At 62.1% G+C, this 21,498-nt stretch overlaps 3 protein-coding genes across 5 annotated transcripts in view; 2 read left to right on the top strand and 1 right to left on the bottom strand.

Annotated features, from left to right (window-relative positions):
* Nucleotides 1-70: 70 nt before the first annotated feature.
* Nucleotides 71-3,277, top strand: LOC103531174 (retinol dehydrogenase 13). Its single transcript, XM_030450513.1, has 6 exons — nt 71-325; nt 912-1,151; nt 1,224-1,313; nt 1,770-1,958; nt 2,782-2,888; nt 2,965-3,277. Exons 1-6 carry the CDS (start codon nt 169-171, stop codon nt 3,157-3,159), a joined length of 978 nt encoding a protein of 325 aa, XP_030306373.1. The 5' UTR covers nt 71-168; the 3' UTR covers nt 3,160-3,277.
* LOC115598358 lies at nt 3,166-8,483 on the bottom strand. Its single transcript, XM_030450923.1, has 6 exons — nt 7,534-8,483; nt 6,757-6,860; nt 5,938-6,085; nt 4,953-5,113; nt 4,710-4,876; nt 3,166-4,550 (listed from the first exon to the last, which is right to left on the bottom strand). Exons 1-6 carry the CDS (start codon nt 8,481-8,483, stop codon nt 3,264-3,266), a joined length of 2,817 nt encoding a protein of 938 aa, XP_030306783.1. The 3' UTR covers nt 3,166-3,263.
* The window catches only part of DCTN1 (dynactin subunit 1), a 36,082-nt gene continuing 20,159 nt past the window's right edge, over nt 5,576-21,498 (top strand). For 2 of the 3 annotated variants that reach the window (XM_030450501.1, XM_030450500.1), the window contains exons 1-4: nt 8,077-8,096; nt 12,232-12,480; nt 13,510-13,588; nt 14,646-14,677. In XM_030450501.1, the coding sequence (XP_030306361.1) occupies nt 12,253-12,480; nt 13,510-13,588; nt 14,646-14,677 (339 nt within the window). In that variant the 5' untranslated portion in view covers nt 8,077-8,096; nt 12,232-12,252. Of the gene's footprint in view, nt 5,658-8,076; nt 8,097-12,231; nt 12,481-13,509; nt 13,589-14,645; nt 14,678-21,498 lie in introns of those variants that run through there. The other variant, XM_030450502.1, reaches the window with a different exon arrangement.

Genomic DNA, 21,498 nt, shown 5'->3' with positions numbered 1-21,498 from the left:
GGGACGCGTGGCTCAGCCTCCCGCCCCCGCTGCCCCTCCCTGGGTGTGCGCCCAGCCGGGCTCCCTCCGGGACTTTTCCTGCCGCGCACCCCAGGGCTCGGGGAGCAGTCGGGGCCCCGCCGTGCCAGCGCTGGGCAAAGGTCCTGAGCTGCTCTCCCGGCCCCAGCCATGGAGCTGCCGGGCGTCTGCAGCCACCCGGGATGGTTCCTGCTGACGCTGCTCCTGGGGCTGCTCCTCTGGGCCAGGAAGAGGCGCGCCTGGGACCCCCGCCAGTGTCCCACTGACCTGACCGGCAAGACTGTCATTGTCACCGGAGCCAACAGCGGTGAGCGGGGACTGGTGGCACAGGAGATGGAGGGGGTTGGAGTGGGGCTGAGGGTGCAGGACCCTCTGGCTGCAGGTCCCACCTGCCGTGGCACCTTGTCCCCTTTCTTTTGTGCCAGAGCCAGGGGAAGTGGCAGGTCCCAGGGATGGAGAAGGGGCTGGGGACACGTCTGTGGGTGATGGCAGGAGGGCATGGTGCCACGGGGTGGCCTGCCGGGGACACGGGTCCTTCCCCAGCTGCCAGCCCCTGCTTTGGTGGTGTCCCCTGCCCTCGGGTGACCACCAGGTGCTCACAGCCCATCCCAAGCCAGCGGTCCTGGCCAGACGGTGTCCTCCGGGCTCCCGGCAGCACCGTGCCCGGACTCTGTCCCTGCCGGGTCAGTGACCAGCAGCATCAAGGCCACCACACTGCGCCAGAGCACCCTGGCTTTGGTGTTGGGCTCTGACAATAACCGAGCTGCCCGGGATGGGGTCCCCTCCGTTGCCCTACCCCACGCTGGGACCCTGGGGACGGTCACACGGACCCCCCAGGGACCCTCCTGTGGGACCGGGTGTGGAGCAGGCGGTGCCCGCTCGGTGTGCCGCAGGGATCGGTAAGTGCGTGGCCCTGGAGCTGGCCCGCAGGAACGCCCGCACCATCCTGGCCTGCCGGAGCCGAGAGCGGGGCCAGGCGGCGGTGGAGGAGATCCGGGCGGCCACCGGTAACCCGGCCGTGGTGCTGCGGCTGCTGGACACCAGCTCGCTGGCCTCGGTGCGTGCCTTCACCCGGGACCTGCTGCGGGAGGAGAAGCGCCTGGACCTGCTGGTCAACAACGCTGCCGTCACCGGTACGAACCGAGCCGGGGGTGCGGCCACTGCGGTGCCACCGGGTTCCACCCCCACCTGATCCCCTCTTCCAGGGCTGCCCTTCACCATCACGCCGGAGGGGCTGGAGGAAACCTTCACCACCAACTACCTGGGGCCGTTCCTGCTCACCAACCTGCTGCTGGGTGAGTATGGGGGCTGCGGGGTCTGCGTGTTACGGAGCCTTTGGTTCATTGTCACGTACAGCTGGGTCTCCAGCTGGGTCTCAGAGCATTCTGTAGGACCACAGCAGAGTGCCACAAAAGACCTGGCCACGGTCAGAGCAGTTAGGTCGGACTTGAATACATCTTGGCTTCTGCCATCGCTTGGGGTGGTTTTTCTAGAATGGTTTTCACTAAAATGCCTTGTGTCTGAAGATTTTAAGTAGTTTTGGGGGGTAGCTGTAAAATTTTGACCCTTTAAAGTAACTTTTAATTGCTTGCATGCTGTACAAACTCAAAGACACTTTTGAAATAGGTAGAGGCCTAAGATTTGATGGTGGTTAACGCCTTATGTTTAAGATAAACCATTCAAAATGAGTGACCACAGCGTTTGCAAAGCCTTGGGGGAGCTGGTCCCCGCTCACCCCCTGCTCCCCACAGACCTCCTGAAGTCCTCGGCTCCCTCCCGCATCGTCAACGTCTCCTCCTTCCGGCACAGCGCCGGTACCGCCGACCCGCGGTACCTGACCGGGCAGCGGCGGCTCAGCGGGCGGGACTCTGCCTACAGCAGCACCAAGCTGATGAACCTGCTCTTCACTGCAGAGCTGGCACAGCGCCTGCAGGGCACAGGTGGGACACACGATGCCCCTCTGAGCCACGCCGTGACACACGACACCCGGCTGCACCCTGGGGGTGTGCCGTGCCGTGTGGTGCCACATGGAATCAGAGAGTGGGTTGGAAGGGACCGGAAAAAATCACCCAGATCCAACGCCCTTGTCATGCCCAGGGACCCCTCCCACAGCCCAGGGTGCTCCAAGCCCCATCCAACCTCCAGCACTGCCAGGGATGGGGCAGCCACAGCTTCTGGGGGCACCCTGGGGCTCAGCACCCTCACACCAAAGAACTTCTTCCTAATACCCAACCTCCATCTCCACTCTTCAAGTTTTAACCCATTTCCCTTGTCCTCTCCCGACCACCCCGTGTCCAAAGCCCTCCCCCAGCTTTCTTGTAGCCCCTTCAGATATTGGAAGGTTGCTCTGAGCTCCCCTGGGAGTGCCCCAACACTTCTCCAGGGTGAACAACCCCAATCCCTCAGCCGGGCTTCCCAGGGAGGTGCTCAGCCCTCTGAGCTTTTCAGTGGCTCTGGACACGTTCCATTTATGATGCCATACGATGCCCGCAGTATCACACCATGCCCTACAACGCCCAGCTGCACCCTGCTGAGCCAGGCCCTGCCGCCCCACACCCCATACCCCCCCCGGGGGGGTGCCGGGGCTGCACGATGGGGCTGGGGTGGTCTCAGCCTTGGGAGAAGCCCCCCAGGATCCCCCGCGGGCGGGAGAGCCCCGGTCAGGGCTGCGTCCCCGGTGCTGAGGTCGGGCTGGGGGCCGTTCTGGGGGGGGGGCTGTGGGGAGGGGGTCCCCGCGGGGGTGCTGACGCCGCGGTTGGGCAGGGGTGACGGCCAACGCGCTGAGCCCCGGCGTGGTGAGCACCGGCATCATGCGGCACTACGGCTGCGCCATGCGGGCGCTCTTCGGCCTCGTCCGCCCCTTCATCAAGGTGAGCGGGGCGGCAAAGCCCACCCTGGCGGGGCGGGGGGCAGCCGGGCCCCCTCCTCACCCGCTGTGTCCCGCAGTCTGCGGAGCAGGGCTCCGCCAGCACTCTGTACTGCGCCATCGCGGAGGAGACCGCCGGCATCACCGGGAAGTATTTCGGCAGCGACTGCGGGCTGGTGCTGCCCTCGCCCGCCGCCCGCGACGCCGGACTGGCCCGCAAGCTCTGGGAGGAGTCGGAGAGGCTGACGGGGCTGGGCCGGGGTCCTCGGCAGTGACAGCCGCCCCGCGGGCTGCGGGCAGGGGGGCGGCAGGGCTGGCACCGACGGGACGGGGCAGACGGTACCGCCCGCGGTACGAATCTTTATTAAAGAGCCCCGGGCTACTCCCAGGAGATGTCCAGGTCCAAGCGCTGCTCCCGCACCGCCCGCAGGAAGCTGTCGTAGTCCCGCCGGTGGATGTCCCGGCAGTGGGACAGGTCCAGCCGGCGCAGGTGGCCCTCGGAGGCCAGCAGTAGCCACACCGTCCCGCTGCAGACGCAGCTCTGGGCCAGCGAGAGCTCCCGCAGCTCCAGCAGGGGCGGCCCCGGCTCCGCCAGCACCGAACGGAACACGGAGCCCAGGGGGAAGGGGACACCGAGTAGGCGCAGGGTCTGCAGGTGGGGGGCCCGGCACAGCACCGAGGCCAGCGTGGCACACAGCACCGGGCCGGACCGGGCCGGGAAGGTGCCGTCCATGGTGAGGGAGAAGCTGCGGAGCTGGGGGAAGCCACGGGGCAGCAGGTGGGTGTCCCAGCGGGGGGGCTGGGCGGGGGTCTCGCCGTCAGGGGAGGTGTCGGGGGGGGCGTGCAGCTCGGCGCTGAAGGTCCGGAGCCCCGGGCAGCTGCCCAGCAGGGCGGGCAGGGTCAGCTCCTGGGGGCAGCAGAAGCCGTGCAGGGCCAGGGACTGGAGGCGGGGACCCAGGCTCCGGATCAGCGGCAGAACCTCCGCCAGCGCCCGGCCCCGCCGCCCCCTGCAGCCCAGGGACAGCCGGGACAGGCGGCACCAGCGCGGCAGCTCCGGGGCCAGCCCCGGGGTGTCCCCCAGCCACACCCCGGCCTCCTCAGCCTGGGGACAGACGGCCAGGACGGCGGCCAGGGCGGGCTCCTCCACCTCCTCCAGCCGCCGCAGGGGCAGGGTGAGCCGGCAGACCCCCGGGACAGCCCCCCGCTCCCGGGCCAGCTCCTCCAGGGAGGGGAAGCCCTGGGGCTGCCCCGTGCTGCTCAGCTGCCGCTCGTGGAGCAGGCGCAGGGCGTCGGGCACGGCGCTGTGGGCCAGGAACTGCAGGCTGGGCAGGGCCAGCAGCAGGAACGCCAGCGCTGTCACCATCTCACCGACCCCATGGGGCTCCAGCCCCCGGGCCAGCAGCACGCGGAGCGCGGGGCAGCAGAGGGTCCTCTCCAGGGGGTCGTAGGCCAGGTGCCACAGGGCGAGCGGGGACACCTTCTTGCAGCAGGAGATATCCAGTTCCTGCAGGCGCCGGCAGCAGGAGCCCAGGGCCGAGAGCACCCGGGTGTTGGTCTGGGTCTCAGCCAGCCCCAGGCACCGCATCCCGGGCAGCCCCTCTGCCAGGTCCACCAGCACCCCCGGGGAGAGACGGCTGCAGCCACGCAGGTCCAGGGAGCTCAGGCTCTGCAGAGAGCACGGGGAGAGCCCTCAGTGGGGGGGACTCGGGGAGGGGTCGCTGACACCCCTCTGCACCCACCCGTGGTGAGCGGGTGCCCCCAGCCCAGCTCACCCAGCCCCACAGAGGGGGACTTGTACTGCCCACCCTCACAGGACCCCCCTGACCTTGCACCGCAGGACAATGAGGTGCCCGATGGCATTGCTGGCCAGGCCGGGGCAGGGCTGGAGGCTCAGCTCCTGCAGGTGGGGCAGCAGCAGGAGGTGCAGAGCTGCCCTGCTCAGCCGCCGGCTCTCACCCAGCAACCGGATCAGCTCCTGGACCAAGTTACCAGCTAGGGAACAACCGAGGGCGTTGAGGGGAGAGCCCCGGGGCTGCTCCCCCGTCCCCCCCGACACCCCGCAGCTCACCCAGGTCGTTGAAAGGGCCCATAACGAAGCGGAACTCATACTCGTCCAGGTAATTCTCGCTGTAGTCCTTCACCCACAGGCTCTGCATGTGCCGGGCCAGGCTCTGCAGGCACAAACGGACCAGGGCCGGAACCTCTTTCCTCCTGGGCATCTGGCGGCGGCTGGGCAGGGGGAAAGGTGGGTCAGGGGGTGCTGGGGGGCAGGGGAACGGGCCCGATCCACAGGGCGACCCAGGCCTAAGCCCCAGACGCTCCCGGAGCACTTACCAGCGGCTCCCCGTCCCGCTTCCTCCTCCTCCCAGCCAAGCTCAGTCCCGCCTCCCGGCGGGTGGGACCCGGCCCCGCCATGCCCGGCCCCGCCATGCCCGGTCCCGCCAGCCCCCGCCCCGCCATGCCCGGCCCCGCCATGCCCGGCCCCGCCATGCCCGGCCCCGCCATGCCCGGTCCCGCCATGCCCGGTCCCTCCGCGCCTCTCGGTCCCTTCGCCCCGGCCCATGGCGCCCCTGCCCGGCTTCACCGCCCGCACTGCGCCTGCGCGCTGCCGCCAGGCCCCTGCCGCCCTGGGGCTGCCCGCCGCGCTGCCGCACCGCCCGCCCGCGCTAACCGCCTCAGCTCGGCGTCAGGCAGGCTCGGCGGCAGCCCCGGGGACCTCGCAAGGGCCTTGCCAGCGGCCCGGGGAGCGGCGCTGGGAGCGGCGGGGCGGCAGGTACCGGGGGAGGGCCCGGCGGGTACCGGGAGCGGCCCGGGCCGGGGGGAGGGCCCGGCGGGTACCGGGAGCGGCCCGGGCCGGGGGGAGGGCCCGGCGGGTACCGGGAGCCCCCCCGCACCCGGTGTGTGTCTGTGTGTGTGTGGGCTCCGTGCTGCGCTGTGCGGCCTGCCCGTGTCTCAGTGCCGGGGGTCGGTACCGGGGGCCCCCGCAGGGCCGTTCCCCTCCCCCTGCTCCCCCAGCCCCGGTGCAGGTTTGGGGCATTTCCAGCCCATTTCACCTCTTTGGTGCCGCGGGCCGACTCCGGGTCAGGGCGGGGGCGGGCGGCACCGCTGGGATCCGGGAACCTGCAGAACCTGCAGAACAGGGGGAAGTGTCCGGGTCAGTGCCCGGCGGGACCCGAACCCCAGCCCTGGGCAGAACCGCTGCTGTTTGGTGGTGAATCGGGAGAAATGGGGGTGACCCCCGCCCCTCCGTGAGAGGAGGAGGAGGAGGAGCCTCAACCCTCCTCGAAATCCAGAAAGGGTTCGGGAGGGAGCGGAGCCGGGCCGGGGGAGTCCGGGGCTGGGGGCGGCGCAGCCGGTGCCGGGTCGGTCCCGGGGGATCCGGGGCCGCGCGGTGCCCAAAGGCTGCGAATGCCCCGGTTTGCCCGGAAAACCCCGGAGGGTCTCGGGACAGGGAGCGCGGGGGGGTTTCACCGTTCTGATGAGTTTCTGGGTTTCGTTTTGGGGGAGATTTTGTTCGGGTTTTTGTTTTCGGATTTTTATTTCCGGGGTTGTTTTGCATCCCTTGTCTCTCCAGTTTCTCTTTTACCTTTTCTGGGTTTCTGTTCGGGTATTTTTGTGAATTTCTGGCTGTGAATTTTCTCTCTTTTTTTTTCCCATTTCTGTTTAATGTTTTAAACAGAAAAACATCCGTGCGGTTTCACCCGTGGATTTGTCTTGTTTTGGTTTTTCCCTTTTGGGATTCGCGGGATTTTTTTGTGGTTTTTTTTTCCTTTTCTCCCCTTTGCTGCCCCCAGCCCCAGATAACCCTCCGGGGCCTCCCCACCGCCCCCCCGGGGCAGGGGCTGCTGCCGGGGGCCGCACGCGGTGCTCACCTTCATTAGCGGTGATAATTACGCGGGTGGGGGTCTCGGTGCTGGATAAACCGGACCGGGACCGACACCGGTGCCGGTTGCGAGCCCCCGAGCAGCCCCCGCCGCTGGGGTGCAATTAGCGGTGATGAGGGGGGGGCTGTGACCCAAACCACTGACCTGCAGCCCGGGGGGCACCGGGGGGCACCGGGCTCGGTGCGCAGCATCCTCGGCTCCTCGCTCCGTTGCCATGGTTACCGGCAGGCCTGCCGTCCCCCAGCAGCTGATTTCACTGAAAAAAAAAAAAAAAAAGGAAAAAATCGTTGGAGCGTTGGTGTCGGGAAAGCACCGAGCAGCGTCCTGTGCCCGCGCTGCGGCACTGCGGTGCGGTGCGGGGCGGTGCGGGGCAGCGCGGGGCGGTGCGGGGGCTGTCGGTGCCCGCCCACCCACCCGGTCCTAGTGCTCCCCGGGGGATTGGGGTGGGGGGAACCCGGTGGGGGGGCTCGGGTGGGGGACCCCAGCACTGGTGTGGGCAGCGGGGGCTGCACCCCCAATCCTGGGGTCAGTCTGGGGGCAGAAGGAGGAGACTGAGGGCTGGAGTGTGTCCAGAGAAGGGAATGGAGCTGGGGAAGGGGCTGGAGAACTTGTGAGGGCCCTGGGGGTGCTGATCCTGGAGCAGAGGAGGCTGAGGGGAGACCTTGGGGCTCTCTGCAACCCCCTGAGAGGAGCTTGGAGCCAGGGGGGGTCCCCAGGGGGGCACAGGGACAAGGTCCCATCCTGGGGCAGGGGGAAGTGCCCCACATCCCCATCCAGGGGGCTGCAGGACCCCTCCCCGCTGCTCCCTGGATCCCGTTGTTGGTGGCCATGCTGGTGGCCGTGTTGGTAGCCATGCCGGTGGCCAGGCTGATGGCCAGACTGGTGGCTGTGTTGGTGGCCATGCCAGTAGCCATGCCGGTGGCCAGGCAGTGGCCGTGTTGGTAGCCATGCCGGTAGCCATGCCGGTGGCCAGGCAGTGGCCGTGTTGGTAGCCATGCCGGTAGCCATGCCGGTGGCCATGCCGGTGGCCAGGCAGTGGCCGTGTTGGTAGCCATGCCGGTGGCCAGGCAGTGGTGCAGCAGCCCGGGTGCGTTAGGACCCAGCACGCCGCAGCGGCTCTGGCGCAGCGTGGGCCCCGGCAGCGCGGAGCCGATGTCCCCGGGCACGGAACTGGGCCCAGAGCAGAGCGGAACCGGGCGGCCCGGGATGGGTTCCGGGCTGTCAGCTCCTCCCCCGCCGCGGGATCGCTGCGGGCCATGAGCAGAGCGCGGATCGGAGCCTGAGCCCCGCGGAACATGGCCCAGGGCAGGAGACACGCGTCCGGACGGGTGAGATGGGGAGGGGCTGGGGGCGAGGGTCCGGTCCGGCCCGGCCCGGAGAGGCGTTCTGCACCCGGGGTGTGCCTGCTCCGGTTCCGCTGCGGACCCGTCCTGCGGGTGCGGGTCCCTCTGTGCTGTCCATCGGCACCCAGAACCGGGCGGGCCGCGGCCGAACCGCCGGGGCTGGCAGAGCCTCCCGCGGCTCTTTGGGCACAAAGGTTCGGGGCTGCTTTTCCTCCTTCCGTCGCCTTTCCCCCTCCCTCTGTGCCGGTCCCTGCAGGTGCCCCCAGACCCTTCCCTGTGCTCCCCTTCCTCCGGGGGGTTCCTGCCCCCCCCCTCTCCCTCCCCCCGGGCCGATCCCTGGAGTTTCTTTGTCATTCTCTTGCTCGGTGTCATTGTGTCCCAGCCACCGCTGCTTTGGGGCGTTTTCGGTGTCCCCATTACTCAGCACTCACCAGCTCGGTGGAACTCCAGGTGCTGGGGGGGGCTGATCCCTGCCCACCACCCAAACCCCACGGGCAGGGACCCCGGGGCCAGCACCACCACCGGGCCCTGATGTGGCCTTTCTGGGGGTACCACAGCAGCTGCTGGTCCTGGGGCTGCAGGGGCATCACCCCCAGCAGGGTGACCTGGGAGGTGGCTGTGTTGGGGACAGGCAGAGCTCCAGCCCCATGGCACCTACACGGTGCCAGGGGGAGCAGGGGGGTTCAGACTGGGCCCTGGTGGTCCTGTCCTGGTGCCGGTGGTGAGTCCCAGCCCGGCTCTGTCCCCTGCCTGTCCCCAACCCCCACCTGCCTGGGGCTCCCCTGGTGTTTGTGATGGGTACAGTGGGGACCAGGGGGCTGCACCCCCCTCTGGGTGTCCTTGCTGGGTCTCATCCCGGGTGTCAGGGACACACGGCCACACTCAGTGCCACCCAAACCCCCTCTTTGGTGTTTCCTCCCCAGCCTGGGGCAGGATGAGGCTGATGTGGGGAGTCCCAGGTTGCCCCCAGAAGCTGTGGCTGCCCCATCCCTGGCAGTGCTGAAGGTTGGATGGGGCTTGGAGCACCCTGGGCTGGGGGAGGTGTCCCTGACCATGGCAGGGGTGGCACTGGGGGAGCTTTAAGGTTTCTTCCAACCCAAACCAGTTTGGGGTGGGGTGATCCTGGCTCCCTGGCACGTCTGACAGCACAAGCCCTGTGGATCCCCACCATGCCACTAGCCAAGAGGGCTGCTCAGAACCCCAGGGTGATCCCCCCATCACAGTGGGGCAGAACCCCCACTACTGGGTGATAACAGAAACTGGAATTGTCTCCAGGTCCTCCTTGTTCCAGCTGTGTTGGGTCATGTTGTGAGGTTGAGGCTGAGGAGTGTTTTAAGCCCCTCTGTTGAGGTTCTCCTGACGGGAGCTCTGCAGGGGTGGGAGCTGTGCTCAGGGTGCACCTGAAGCTTTTCATCTGTCCCTGGAGTGACAGTTTGAGGCTCAGTTGGTGGCATCTGCACGGAGGGAGGCATCCCTGCTGTGGGCTGGGCTGCTGGGGATGCTCCTTGGGTTATCCACTGACTCTGTTGTGCTCAGCAGAAACACAGCAGTGACCCAAATCTCCCTGGAATCGCCCCTTGAGGCAGTTGCCCCCCCCCTATTCTCAGTGGGCAGTGCCCATGTGTGCAGGCAGCCACAGAAATGGGCTGTGGAGGGGTGTCGTGCTTGAAATGGGGTGAAACTGGGTGTCTGTGGGTGGGAGGAGGTTCCCTGCAGCCTGTGGCACTGTCCTGCAGGGGCTGTCCTGGTGCCACACTTGGTGGTCAGTGTTCCACCTTGCTCCTCCATCCTCCTGATCCCCACCACCTGCACCCTGCAGTGTTTGTTGGTCACTGGACACTGGCAGGAGAAGACCTTTTGGTCACTGCTGGCTGGGGAGGAGTCCCCAAAACCCATCCCCTCCTGAAGTTGTAGGATTTCCAACTCCTTGCCCCGGGTGGATCTGCACTTGGGAAGGTGCCCTAGTGCCAGGGACTTTGGGGATGGGATTTGTCAGAGGTGTGCTGAGCAGGGTGGTGCCAGCAAGGAGTGTTTGGACAGTGTCCTCCTGGGGTGCTTTGTGCTGGGATTGTCCTGGGAAGGAGGGACCCAGGGACTTTCTGTGTTTGGAACAAAACCCTCTTGGAGAGATGCACAGGGTGGCAGTGGGGTTGTGTTTGGGGCTGAGCTGGTGTCACTCCGGGTGTCAGCTCCTGGGTTTGTCCCTGCCTCCTGGGGATGGTGCCCACTCACTGCTAATTGGCTGCTGTCTTCATTATCACCTCGGGCTAATGACAAACCCTGAGGTGGAGCCCTGATCCTGAGTCATGGGGTGAATGAAGATGCAGCTTTTTGGAGATGTTGCTGTTGAGAACAGAATCTGTTATCTGGAGGTGAAGTGCCCTGGAATACATCTGTTACTGGGAGGTGAAATGCTGCCAAATAAACCCGTTGTCTGGAGGTGAAGAATCACTGTGTAAATCCCTTACCTGAGGGCAAGTTATTGCAAAATAAATCCCTCACCTGGGTGGTGGATTATTGCAAGTTAAATCCCTTACCTGGGGGTGGATTATTGCTAAATAAATCCCTTACCTGGGGATGGAAGGGGCCTGTGGAGCACTGGACTGCCTGGGGGAATGGACAGACAGGGATACTTCACAGGGACAGCAGACACCCACAGCTGCTTCTTCTGGCTGCCCTGGGTGCCTCCTGGAGAAAACTGGGATTTAGTGGGAATTTGCAGTTGTTTTCCCATGTAACAAGTAACCTGCAGAGGCTTTGCCTGCGTGAGGGGCATCCGGAGTGTGATTTGGGGTGAGCTGGAGCTGAGCATGGAGCAGCCTGGCAGAGGGGACCCTCTGCAGTTTTTCCAGACTGCTCAGCAGGTTTGCAGCAATCTGCATAATTCTGTTTTGCTGTGGCAGTGTGGATGGTTTTGGCCTGGGCATTCCTGCTGCTGCAGGGCAGGAGCCTCTGCTGGGGACTGATCCCTGGGCAAGCAGGTCACAGATCCCAGAGGCTTTTCCCTGCCTTTGGAGTTTCCCAGTTGCTCCCAGTGCCGTGTCCCTGCAGGCTGGGGAAGGGTGCCCGGGGCAGGGAGTGGGTGCTGGAGCAGATTGCAGGGGGGCTGTGCTGGAACTGCCCCACGGGCTGGAGGGGCTCCTTGGCTGCTGGGCTCAGGAGGTGGTTTTGCCAGGAGCAAAGGTTTCTCCTCCTTGTAATTTGTGAATCAGGCCCTGAAGAGCCATCCTGGTTAAAAGAAAAAAAAGTCAGGGAATGTTTTTTCCATGTGAAGTCCCAGTTTTCCTTCCCTGGAGGGCTGATCCCAGTGCTGGGGTGGGGGAAGGCAGCCCCTGGGTGGGGGTCCTCACCCCTCCCTGCTGGCTGTCCCCTCCCTGCCCCTTCCCTGTGGCTGTGACCAAAATGGAACAATTTCTCCCTGGAAAGGGCTGTCAGGGCCTGGCCCAGGAGGGGGCTGAGCAGAGGTGTAGGTGGGGTGCTGAGGGACATGGGTTTGTTGGGGTCCGTGGTTCCAGAGCTCTTTTCCATCCTTTTCTGTGGTTCTGAGGTTATTTCAGAGGAGGAGGTGGTGCTGGGGACCTCTCCTGTCTGACTCCTCCTTACTCCTTCAGTACAGCCAAGGCTGAGGGGCTCGGGTGCTTGAGGAGGTGCTGGTGCCCATCACCCTGCTGGTGCTCTCACCCTGCTTAACTTTGCCTGAGCAGAGGTTCCTGCTGCAGGGATCCCAGGAATGCTGTCCTGAGCCTCCAGCTCCTCCTGGACCCGGCCAAGAAGGGGGGGGTGGGAAAGGAAACGAGATCAGAAATGGGTTTTCTGCCCCCGAGGGTGGAAAGCTGAGAGTGTGATGGGATGGAAGGAGGATGGAGCAGGCACAGCTGCAGGGATGTCTGCCACACCACACTTGGGGTTTTTCCCCCCCAAAACCTTGTAAATTGGGTTTGCAAGCCAGGTGTGTCTGTGAAAAGCTGAAGAGCAGCAGGCAGGGGTGGGTCTGATGTTCTCTGTGGTTCCTCTGGTGGAAGGGACTCCAGGAGGCCACATTCTGCTGGCTCCTGGGAGGAGGGGGGGTGCTGGGGTGCTGAGCCCTGGTCTCAGGCTCTGTGCTTCTCTCTGTCCTCAGGCACCCAGCACCAGCAGCAGGATGAGTGTGGAGGCAGGCAGCAAGCCCCTGAGGGTGGGCTCCAGGGTGGAGGTCATCGGGAAGGGACACCGAGGGACCGTGGCCTACGTGGGTGCCACCCTGTTTGCCACGGGCAAGTGGGTGGGTGTCATCCTGGATGAAGCCAAGGGCAAGAACGACGGGACTGTGCAGGGCAGGAAATACTTCACCTGTGAGGAGAACCACGGCATCTTCGTCAGGCAGTCACAGGTACAGTGCCCTCCCACCCAGGGGGTGTCCTGGGGCCTGGGTCACAGGGCTGGGCTGGGGAGGGACCTCTGAGGAGGGGCTGGAGTGCTGGGAACGGGGAGAGTGGATTCAAACTGGAGGATTTGAGATTGGATATTAGGAAAAAGAATTCTTTGCCGTGAGGGTGGTGAGAGCTGGAGCAGCCTGGGCTGTGGGAGGGGTCCCTGCCCATGCAGGGGGTTGGGACTGGGTGAGCTTTGAGGTCCCTCCAACCTAAAGCATCCTGGCATTCTGTGAAACACAACAAATGGCCCCTTGCAACCCTCTGGGAAGAGAGAAAGTAAATTCCCTTTGCTGCCAGCTGCTGCCTGGGAGGTGCGGCTGCATCCTCTGTAGGAGGGGGGGTTTGGGCTCAGCGTCTGGGTGTTTAACTGGGAGAAAAGTCAGATAATTCTAATTAATGGTGTTTACCTTAAAGTCTGTAAGTTGTATGCCTTGGGTTTGGCTGTTGGACTTGGGCTGTTTGTGTTCTGTAGGCAGAAGCCAGGAGCTGGGTGGGGTACAGGCAGGACTCTCCCCTTTTCATTCCCTGTGTGTCACCTCAAGCAGGAGGTGACACTGCTGCAGGGTCCCACAGCACCATATCACCCTGAGGGACAGATAAAAACACCCCACAACCCAAAAAAACCCAAAAAACCAAAGAAGGGTGGTTTCTGTCATGTGCATGGACTTTAAATAACCATCTGGCAAGGTGTGTGGTGGCTGTGTGGAGCCACCATGGGACTGTTCTGATGTTCTGGGCTGTCGGATCCTGAGGTTTGACTTTATGGACTAGGTGAATACTCTGCATTCCCTATGGAAAAGCAATGAAACAAAGAGTATTTTGCAGTTTCCAGGGAGCCTGTGGGAAGAGTAGCAGAGCTCGGGTGCCTCAGTTAAAAATCTACCAAAACCCCACTGTCTGCTCTGCTTACATCCACCACCAACTGGACCTGTGTTCTGAGCATGTTCTGGAGTGGTTTTTTGGTACTAATGGTTATGCTTTTCCAGATCCAGGTCTTTGAAGATGGAGCTGACACAACATCCCCAGAAACACCAGAGTCTGCTGCCATGAAAGTCCCCAAAAGAGGTAGGGCTGCCCCACACTTCAGCTCTCCCGTGGGCTGCACCAGTCCAGGGCCCCTTGGGGCACTGTGCTGGGGGTCCCCATGCCCGAGGGGTGACCAGGGCTGTCCCTGGTTTGGGGACACACTCACCTCCCCTGGCTCAGACCCCTCTCCTCTTATCCTCACTGCACAGCCCTGCACAGGCCCTGGGGGGTCAGCATGTGAGACAGTGGCACCAGGCAGGTCTGTCCTTACTGTGACAGTCTGTCTGCTGGGATCCAGTAGGAGATGGTCCCTGGAGAGGCTGCAGATCCTTCCTGGAGGGGTGGACACACGGAAGGAAGACTTGCCCTGCTCTGATGCTGTGAAACTGCAGCTCAGAGGGGACTCACTGCTCCTCATCCCACCTCTCCAGCAGGGAACACTTCCCATTCCGTGTCCATCCTTCCTGCCATCTTCCCCCTGCCCAGCAGGTCTGCCATGGCCACCTTGTTGGGTGCTCTGACAGCCTTGCTGCTCTCCACATGCTGGTTTTGTTGAGGAAGCAGTCAGTGGGGGGCTGAGGAGTCCTTGGAGCTGGTGGGAAGAGCTCCAGGAGCTCCTGTCCTGGGTGGTCAGCAGTGTGTGCCAGGGCAGGGCTTCTCCTCCATTTGTTGGGCAGCTGCTGGGTGGTTCAGAGCAGGGTGTGGGGCTTTGTTCTTTCCCCTCTCTTGCTAGTAGAAATTAAAACTCACCAAAGTGAAACCCACCCTTCACTGAGTCACAGCATGCTTTGGGTTGGAGGGAACTTAAGGCTCCCCCAGTGCCACCCTTGCCATGGGCAGGGACAGCCTGGGCTGGAACACTGCCAGGGCTGAGCTGCATAAACCGTGCCCCAAGGCCTCGGGGAGCTGTGGGGTGAGGGATGTGATGTGACCAAACCCATGGTGGGGTCACCTGCAGCTGGGCTGCAGCCAAGCTGGGGTTCTGCAGCCTGGTTCCTCCTCTGGTGGCTCTCCCCATGCTGCCCATGAGGAATGGGAACCTCTCTGCTTCCCTAACAACACCTATCCATGTTTCTGATTCTCTTTTTCTCTCCAGATTCCCTGGATGCCACCAAAGCCAGCAAACTGGTGAGTGCAGAAACCCTGGATTTGTAGGGGCAAAGTAAGAGAAGGAGGGGCTGTGATCTTTCTTCTTAGCTTCTATCACCTCTCTGAAAGCTCCATTTTCCAGCCCAGCCCAGAGCACACAGGGAGGGCAGGGCTGGGCCAGCTTGCCTCTTGTTTCATAGGACCATAGAATTACTGAACAGTTTGGGTTGCAGGGACCTCAGAGTCCCCCCAGTGCCCCCCCTGCCATGGTCAGGGACACCTCCCCCAGCCCAGGGTGCTCCAAGCCCCATCCAACCTTCAACACTGCCAGGGATGGGGCAGCCACAGCTTCTGGGGGCACCCTGGGGCTCAGCATCCTCACCCCAAAGAATTTCTCCCTCCCTGCCCAAGATCTCCTCTCCATCTCCCCTCTTACAGCTCCAAACCCTTCCCCCTCATCCCATCCCTCCAGGCCCTTGTCCCAGGTCCCTCCCCAGCTTTCCTGGAGCCGTTCCAGGCACTGGAAGGTGCTCTGAGGTCTCCCCATTGCAGCCTTCTCTTCTTCATGCTGAACACCCCCAATTCCCTCAGCCTGGCTCCAGAGCAGAGGTTGAACAACCTTGGGGTGGTTTTAACCCTTTTCTGTTCAGTGTTCAGTGTTCCCTAATGAAAACACCCATGGAACATTCCTTCTGAGACCCCTGGGAGCCAAGGCCACATAAAAAGTGATTTCCAACTAATGATCCAAAATCACAGATACTGAGGTGCCAAAGCCCAGCAGGGTTTCCTGCCTCACACATTTTATCTGAGCTGAGGGAATTCTGCACTTGGTGGCCCTGCCCTGTCCTTGGCTCTGTTCCTTCAAACCTGACCCTGGTGTCCTGCAGGAAGGGTGGGCTCCTGGGGGTGTTGGGAATCACCTTTCCTTGGCTCACAGAGCAACGTTGTGTGCTGCTGACAGCCTTGACCCAGGAACCCCTCAGCTCTTGGGGCAGGAACCTGTGGCACCCAGGGGTGATGGGCATTGCCTAGGGAGCAGAAAACAGGAGCAGTGGCCCTGTCTCCAAGTCCTTTCCACCCCCAGACAAGCTCCGTCGAGTGGGTAACTGGAGTTAAACCCACAGAGGGGGGTGTGTGTGTGTGTGTGTCTGTGTGTCTGTGTGTCTGTGTGTGTCTGTGTCTGTGTGTGTGTCTGTGTGTGTGTCTGTGTGTGTGTCTTTGTGTGTGTGTCTGTGTGTGTGTCTGTGTGTGTGTCTGTGTGTGTGTGTCTGTGTGTGTGTGTGTCTGTGTGTGTGTGTGTCTGTGTGTGTCTGTGTGTGTGTGTCTGTGTGTGTGTGTCTGTGTGTGTGTGTGTCTGTGTGTTGTGTGTGTGTGTGTGTGTGTGTGTGTGTGTCTGTGTGTGTGTGTGTGTCTGTGTGTGTGTGTGTGTGTGTGTGTGTGTGTGTGTGTCTGTGTGTGTGTGTCTGTGTGTGTGTCTGTGTGTGTGTGTGTGTGTGTGTGTGTGTGTGTGTGTGTCTGTGTGTGTGTGTCTGTGTGTGTGTGTCTGTGTGTGTGTGTGTGTGTGTGTCTGTGTGTGTGTGTGTGTCTGTGTGTGTGTGTGTCTGTGTGTGTGTGTGTGTGTCTGTGTGTGTGTGTCTGTGTGTGTGTCTGTGTGTGTGTGTCTGTGTGTGTGTGTGTGTCTGTGTGTGTGTCTGTGTGTGTGTCTGTGTGTGTGTCTGTGTGTGTCTCTGTGTGTCTCTGTGTGTGTCTGTGTGTGTCTGTGTGTGTGTCTGTGTGTGTGTGTGTGTGTGTGTCTGTGTGTGTGTCTGTGTGTGTCTGTGTGTGTCTGTGTCTGTGTGTGTCTGTGTGTGTCTGTGTGTGTGTCTGTGTGTGTCTGTGTGTCTGTGTGTCTGTGTGTGTCTGTGTGTGTCTGTGTGTGTCTGTGTGTGTCTGTGTGTGTCTGTGTGTGTCTGTGTGTGTGTGTGTGTGTGTCTGTGTCTGTGTCTGTGTGTGTCTGTGTGTGTCTGTGTGTGTCTGTGTGTGTCAGTGTGTTGCTGCTCAGCCTGGGCAGTGCTGGGATCTGGTTCTGCATCCCATGGGAGGAGCAGCTCTTCCCAGTGCTCGGGGGGATCGTGGGGCTCAGGTGCCCTCCAGGTTGGGCCTGGTGGATCTGAGACTCGGAGGGTGGAGAAGAAATCCCCCCTCTTGTATTGGAGGGGTTTGGAGGATTTTGCAGGGGTTGTCTTCTCCAGCTGGGTCTGCCTGGGAGCCTCTGGTTCTGGTGACATCCTGTCCCCTCCTCTCCTCTGCCTGCCACGGAGAACACTGAGTCCCCTGCCACCTTCTTCTCCAGCAGCAGCTCTGCTCTTGGCAGTGTTTGAGCTGAAAGCCTCTCGCCTCTCACCTCCCTTGCTGTGCTGCCACCTCTAACTTTGTCCCTTCTTTTATTCCCTCCTCATGCAGCGTGGAGTCAAGCCCAAAAAGGTGGTGCTTTTCTTGACAATTAATCCATGTGTTGCTCCTGGCCGCATGAGAGCCCATCCAGTGCATCCCTGCCCATCCTGCCCTTGCATGCCTGCTCGTTGCATGTGTCCCCTCGCCTGCCCGGGAGCTGAGCTGAGCCCTGGCAGGAGGTGGAGGCTCTGCCCAGGGCAGCACACTGCCTGCAGCCTGGCTCTGGGCTCCTCTGGGACATTTCTGCTCTTCCAGTTAATTGCAGTTGGGTTTTGGATCAGCGCCGGGTGCTGGGGTCACTCCACACACGCTGCACTGAGCTTTTACATCACCTCACTGTCACTGTTGGACTCCAGAGAATCAAAATCCCAGGATGGGTTGGGATGGAGGGAGCTCAGAGCTCCCCCAGTGCCACCCCTGCCCTGGGCAGGGACAGCTCCCACAGCACAGGGTGCTCCAAGCCCCATCCAACCTTGGACACTGCCAGGGATGGGGCAGCCTGGGCCAGACACTGTGGTGATTGTCCTCTCCTGTCCCGTGCTCCTCCCCAGGGAAGGACACCCCACACCCCCACCCCACTGCCAGGACCCCAAGTCTGTGGTGTCACCACCAAAACAGCCAAACCCTCAAAGGGCCGGGCAGGGAATCATCATTTCCTGCCGGCTGCTTGGGGAATATATTTTTTTTTCTCCATGGAAATCTTGCCAAGAGAAAAGCAAACCTGACCCCTCCAGGTGTGACCCTGGGGACAGTGGGGAGGAGGTGACACGGTACCTGCCAAGCCCTCGGTGTGCACCGTGCTGATCGGTGGCATCTTCGACAGCATCTGATGTTTGCAGCCACTTTCATGTTGATCTTTGGGTGGAGAGATGATCCAAGCAGCAGTGTTTGCCCACGGGCAGCCTGCAGGTGAGGAGCAGTGCAGGAGGTGCTGCAGCAGGGTGGCCAGGGCTGCTCGTTGCCCAGTGGCCACTCCACCACCCTGCTAGCCCCAGATCTCTGCCTGGCTCTGCCCCGTGTCCCATCCAGCTCCATACCTGGCTCTGACCCGTGCCCAGCTCTGGGACTTGGCTCTGGGACCTCCAGAGGAAGAACTTCTGGGTTTTCCCTGGTGTTTGTGCTGTCCCCCGGGGTCCCTGGGTGGGCAGGCAGGTCCAGGTTGCCCGTTGCAGATTCCTTCAGCTCAGAGCTTCTGTCTGCTGCTTTTGAGAGAAGAGGTGGTGTGGTCAGAGCTGCCCAGGGAGCCCCTTCAGACCAGCCACCTGTGGGGACAGGCTGGGACAGCTATGTCACAGCCTGCCAGCTTTCCAGCCCCACCTCTGCAGCTCTTGGGCTCACGGGGCTGTGAGGAGGGCCATCCAGTTGGTGCCATCACAAAGTAACTAATGGGATTAGAGGGAAATCTGGACTCAAGGGATGAAGGTGGCTCTTGGCACAGTAAATATAGACTTTGAGCCTGTTAGGAACTGCTGCTGGCTGCACTTTGGGGTCTGATGGTGCTCCTGGGTGTTGTCCCCCCCTTTGCTGCAGTTTGGCTGCTCCCTGGGCTGGTGGGTAGTGCTGGGGCAGGACCTCTACTGCTGAGGTTGTGACTGCTCTGGATGCTGCTCTTGGTCTCGTAGGCCACCATGGTGTTGCTTGGGGTGGTGTTTGGAGGGACCCCGGGCTGGATGGGATCTGTCCCCCACCAGAGCAAGGAGCAGGTTCTGAAGTGGTGGCAGGAGGAAGGTTGGACCTGCGGGTGGTTTGTTGGCTGTGTTTGGAGCCAGCTCAGGCCTGAGCAGTAGTGAGCCCTTCTCCAGAGCAGGGATCCCAGAGTCACTGGGGCTGGAAAAGACCTTTGAGATCATCCAGTCCAACCATAAACCCATCAGGGCCACTAAACCACGTCCCCAAGTGCCACACCCACACGTAGCACATGTCCGGTGCTGTCACCATGATGGGACATGCTCAGCCTGGCTGAGTGTGCTGTCACCTCTCCTGGTGACAGGAGCTGGAGGCACTCTGGTGCCGGGTTGTGTTGTCTGATGGGTTGACTTTGTCCCAGCTCCAGTGACATTCCTGTGCCTTTCATCATCCCAGCTGGAGCTGGGCCCCCAGTGGTTTGTTGGGAGCTCTGCTGTGGCACTGGATCTCCCTCCCATCCCCTCCTGGTGCCAGTGGTGACCCAGCTCCAAGCTGGGAACAGATGGAGTGATCTGCTGCCAGATGGTGTCTGTGTAAAGCAGAGGGGCCATCCCAAGCTCTGGTAATCCTCTGGAGGAAGGAGTGATCCGATTACCTCCTGCCCCCTGCCTCAGGTTTGATCTGCCCAGAGCACGGTGCCCAGAAGGGTCCCGGTGACCCCTCTGCTGGTGTCAGGGTCCCTCTTGGTGGCTGTGGCAGCTCTCGGTGCCTCTGCCCAGGACAGGGGCCGTGCTGGGGTGGGGGTTGTCCTGCTGGCAGTGGAGGGAAGGGCTGGTACAGCTCCTGGGAGCTGGGCAGCATCTGGTGCTGTGGAAATGAGCTGGAGTCAACCCCCCAGCACCACAGGCTGCTCCGGCTCCAGAGGGGGTGAGACTCAGCAGTGCCCTCGTGCCTGGTGGTGCCAGGGGCTCCTCGGTGTGGTGTCAGGCTTTGGGATCAGTGGGTTCTCTGGCACATCACTGAATGCTCCCTGAGGTCTGGTTCTGTGCTCTGAAATTGCATTTTCTCATCTGCTGCTTCTACAGAGAAAGGCATTTCTGGCTGGTGTGTGTCCAGCCCTGGGGTGGTGGTTGTTGAATCCTCAGTGTGGGAAGCATGTAAATATTCTGGATTTAGAAACCTGAGAGTCATTAGGAGAGGAGGGGAGCAGCAGAGCAGCTGCTGCCCTGCCCACGTGCCCTAATAGCTTTAATTCTCTTAATGGAGTGTTAAACCCACAGGAGCCCTCCGGGCACTCTCCAGCCAGCTCTGGGGCTCTGTGCTCATCAAGGAGCTTCCAGACAGGGATCAAGGGGGCTGTGTCCCAGCATCCTTCATACCTGTGGGGGCCTTTTCCTTTTTTCCTTGAGGGGTTTGGGTTGGGGCTGGTTGGAATCACCCAGTGTGAAGGTCTCCATCCCCCAGCTGCTCCAGAGCATCCGTGAGGCCTCTCTGTACCAAGCAGCTTCTCTGGGAAGTGCTTGGTCATTAGTCATTAGCAGAGGCAATTAGGGCTGTGTGCCCCTTAGCTCCCTGCTGGGCTCCTGCAGGGTTGGGGTGTTTCTGTTGCCTCCTCCTGTCCCCAGGGGCTCCGTGGGTCACAGCTGGTGGTGAGGAACCACCAGGCAGTTGGGTTTGGATGCTGAGTGTTGGTTGCATGCCCAGAGTTGCTCTGGGGACACAGGACCATCCCAGGGGACAGTCTGGTCCCTTGTGGCCCCAGTGCTGGCTCTGCTGGCCCACAGCAAGCCCTTGCTCTGCTGGAGGAAGGAGCTGGCTGGTGCCAGGAAGGCTGTGGTGTGCCGTGGGGCTGCCTGGACCTTCACGTGTCCCTCACAGCACCTCTTTCTCTCTGGTTTTGGTCACCTCTGGTTTGTCAGGGTCAGAAGCCCCTGGTGGGACATGGGGCAGCTCTGAGCTGCCCGATGGTCGGCACCACTTCCCTGGTGAGCTCCTGAAATCTGCTGGATTGGCTCCTGAGAGCATCCCCTGGGGGCTCCTGGTCTGAGCACTTACACATCTCATCACAACATCCTCTGCCTTGTTTTTAGGACTGGCTGTAGGATCAGAGGCATTTGCTCGAGGACAATATTTTTTTTCACCCGTGTGGGGGTGCATGGAGCCCCTCAGAAATAGTTCCCCTTGTTGGATCCCCCACGGTCGGATCCCTCATCTGGGATCTCCCAGGTTGGATCCTGACTGGCTCCCTTGTGTGTCTGGGGCTGGGCTGGGTGGTGAAACAGCAGTGCTGCAAGATGGGTGCAGCTCTATGCAGACATCTGTCCATCTGCCAGGGCTCAGGGGATTATCTCTCCAGCTGGGGTGGTGGTGGGGCTGGTGCAGGGTGTGCTGGCTGTGGGGACAGAGGTGTTGGCACCCACCAGCAGGGTGACCATGCTGGGGTGTTGCTAAGATACTGAGGGACTCCCACCCGAGAGGGCCACACCCCATCCCATCCCATTCTATTCCATCTCCACCCCACCCCACCCTCATCCTATCCCACCCCATCCCACCCCACCCTCATCCCATCCCATTCTATTCCATTCCCACCCCACCCCATCCCAATCCATCCCATCCCACCCCATCCCATTCCATTCCAGCCCATCCCATCCCATCCCATCCCACCCAACCACATCTCATCTAATCCTATTCCATTCCATCCCACCCCACCCCATCCCACCCCACCCATCCCATCCCATCCCACCCAGTCCCATCCCACCCCATCCCACCCCATCCCATCCCACCCCATCCCACCCCAATCC

Source organism: Calypte anna, chromosome 4B, assembly GCF_003957555.1.
Source record: "Calypte anna isolate BGI_N300 chromosome 4B, bCalAnn1_v1.p, whole genome shotgun sequence".
Taxonomy (NCBI): domain Eukaryota; kingdom Metazoa; phylum Chordata; class Aves; order Apodiformes; family Trochilidae; genus Calypte; species Calypte anna.
This window is presented reverse-complemented; position numbering and strand designations above follow the sequence as displayed.

Coding starts and splice junctions, on each gene's coding strand:
- LOC115598358 (XM_030450923.1), bottom strand. CDS start 8,483: ATGACACCGAGCAAGAGAATGACAAAGAAACTCCAGGGATCGGCCCGG. Junction 6,861..7,533: donor GCAGCCCCCTGGATGGGGAT/GTGGGGCACTTC, acceptor ATTGCACCCCAG/CGGCGGGGGCTGCTCGGGGG. Junction 5,114..5,937: donor CGGCCCGCGGCACCAAAGAG/GTGAAATGGGCT, acceptor CCCCCTGCCCAG/CCGCCGCCAGATGCCCAGGA.
- LOC103531174 (XM_030450513.1), top strand. CDS start 169: ATGGAGCTGCCGGGCGTCTGCAGCCACCCGGGATGGTTCCTGCTGACG. Junction 1,314..1,769: donor GCTCACCAACCTGCTGCTGG/GTGAGTATGGGG, acceptor TGCTCCCCACAG/ACCTCCTGAAGTCCTCGGCT. Junction 1,959..2,781: donor ACAGCGCCTGCAGGGCACAG/GTGGGACACACG, acceptor GCGGTTGGGCAG/GGGTGACGGCCAACGCGCTG.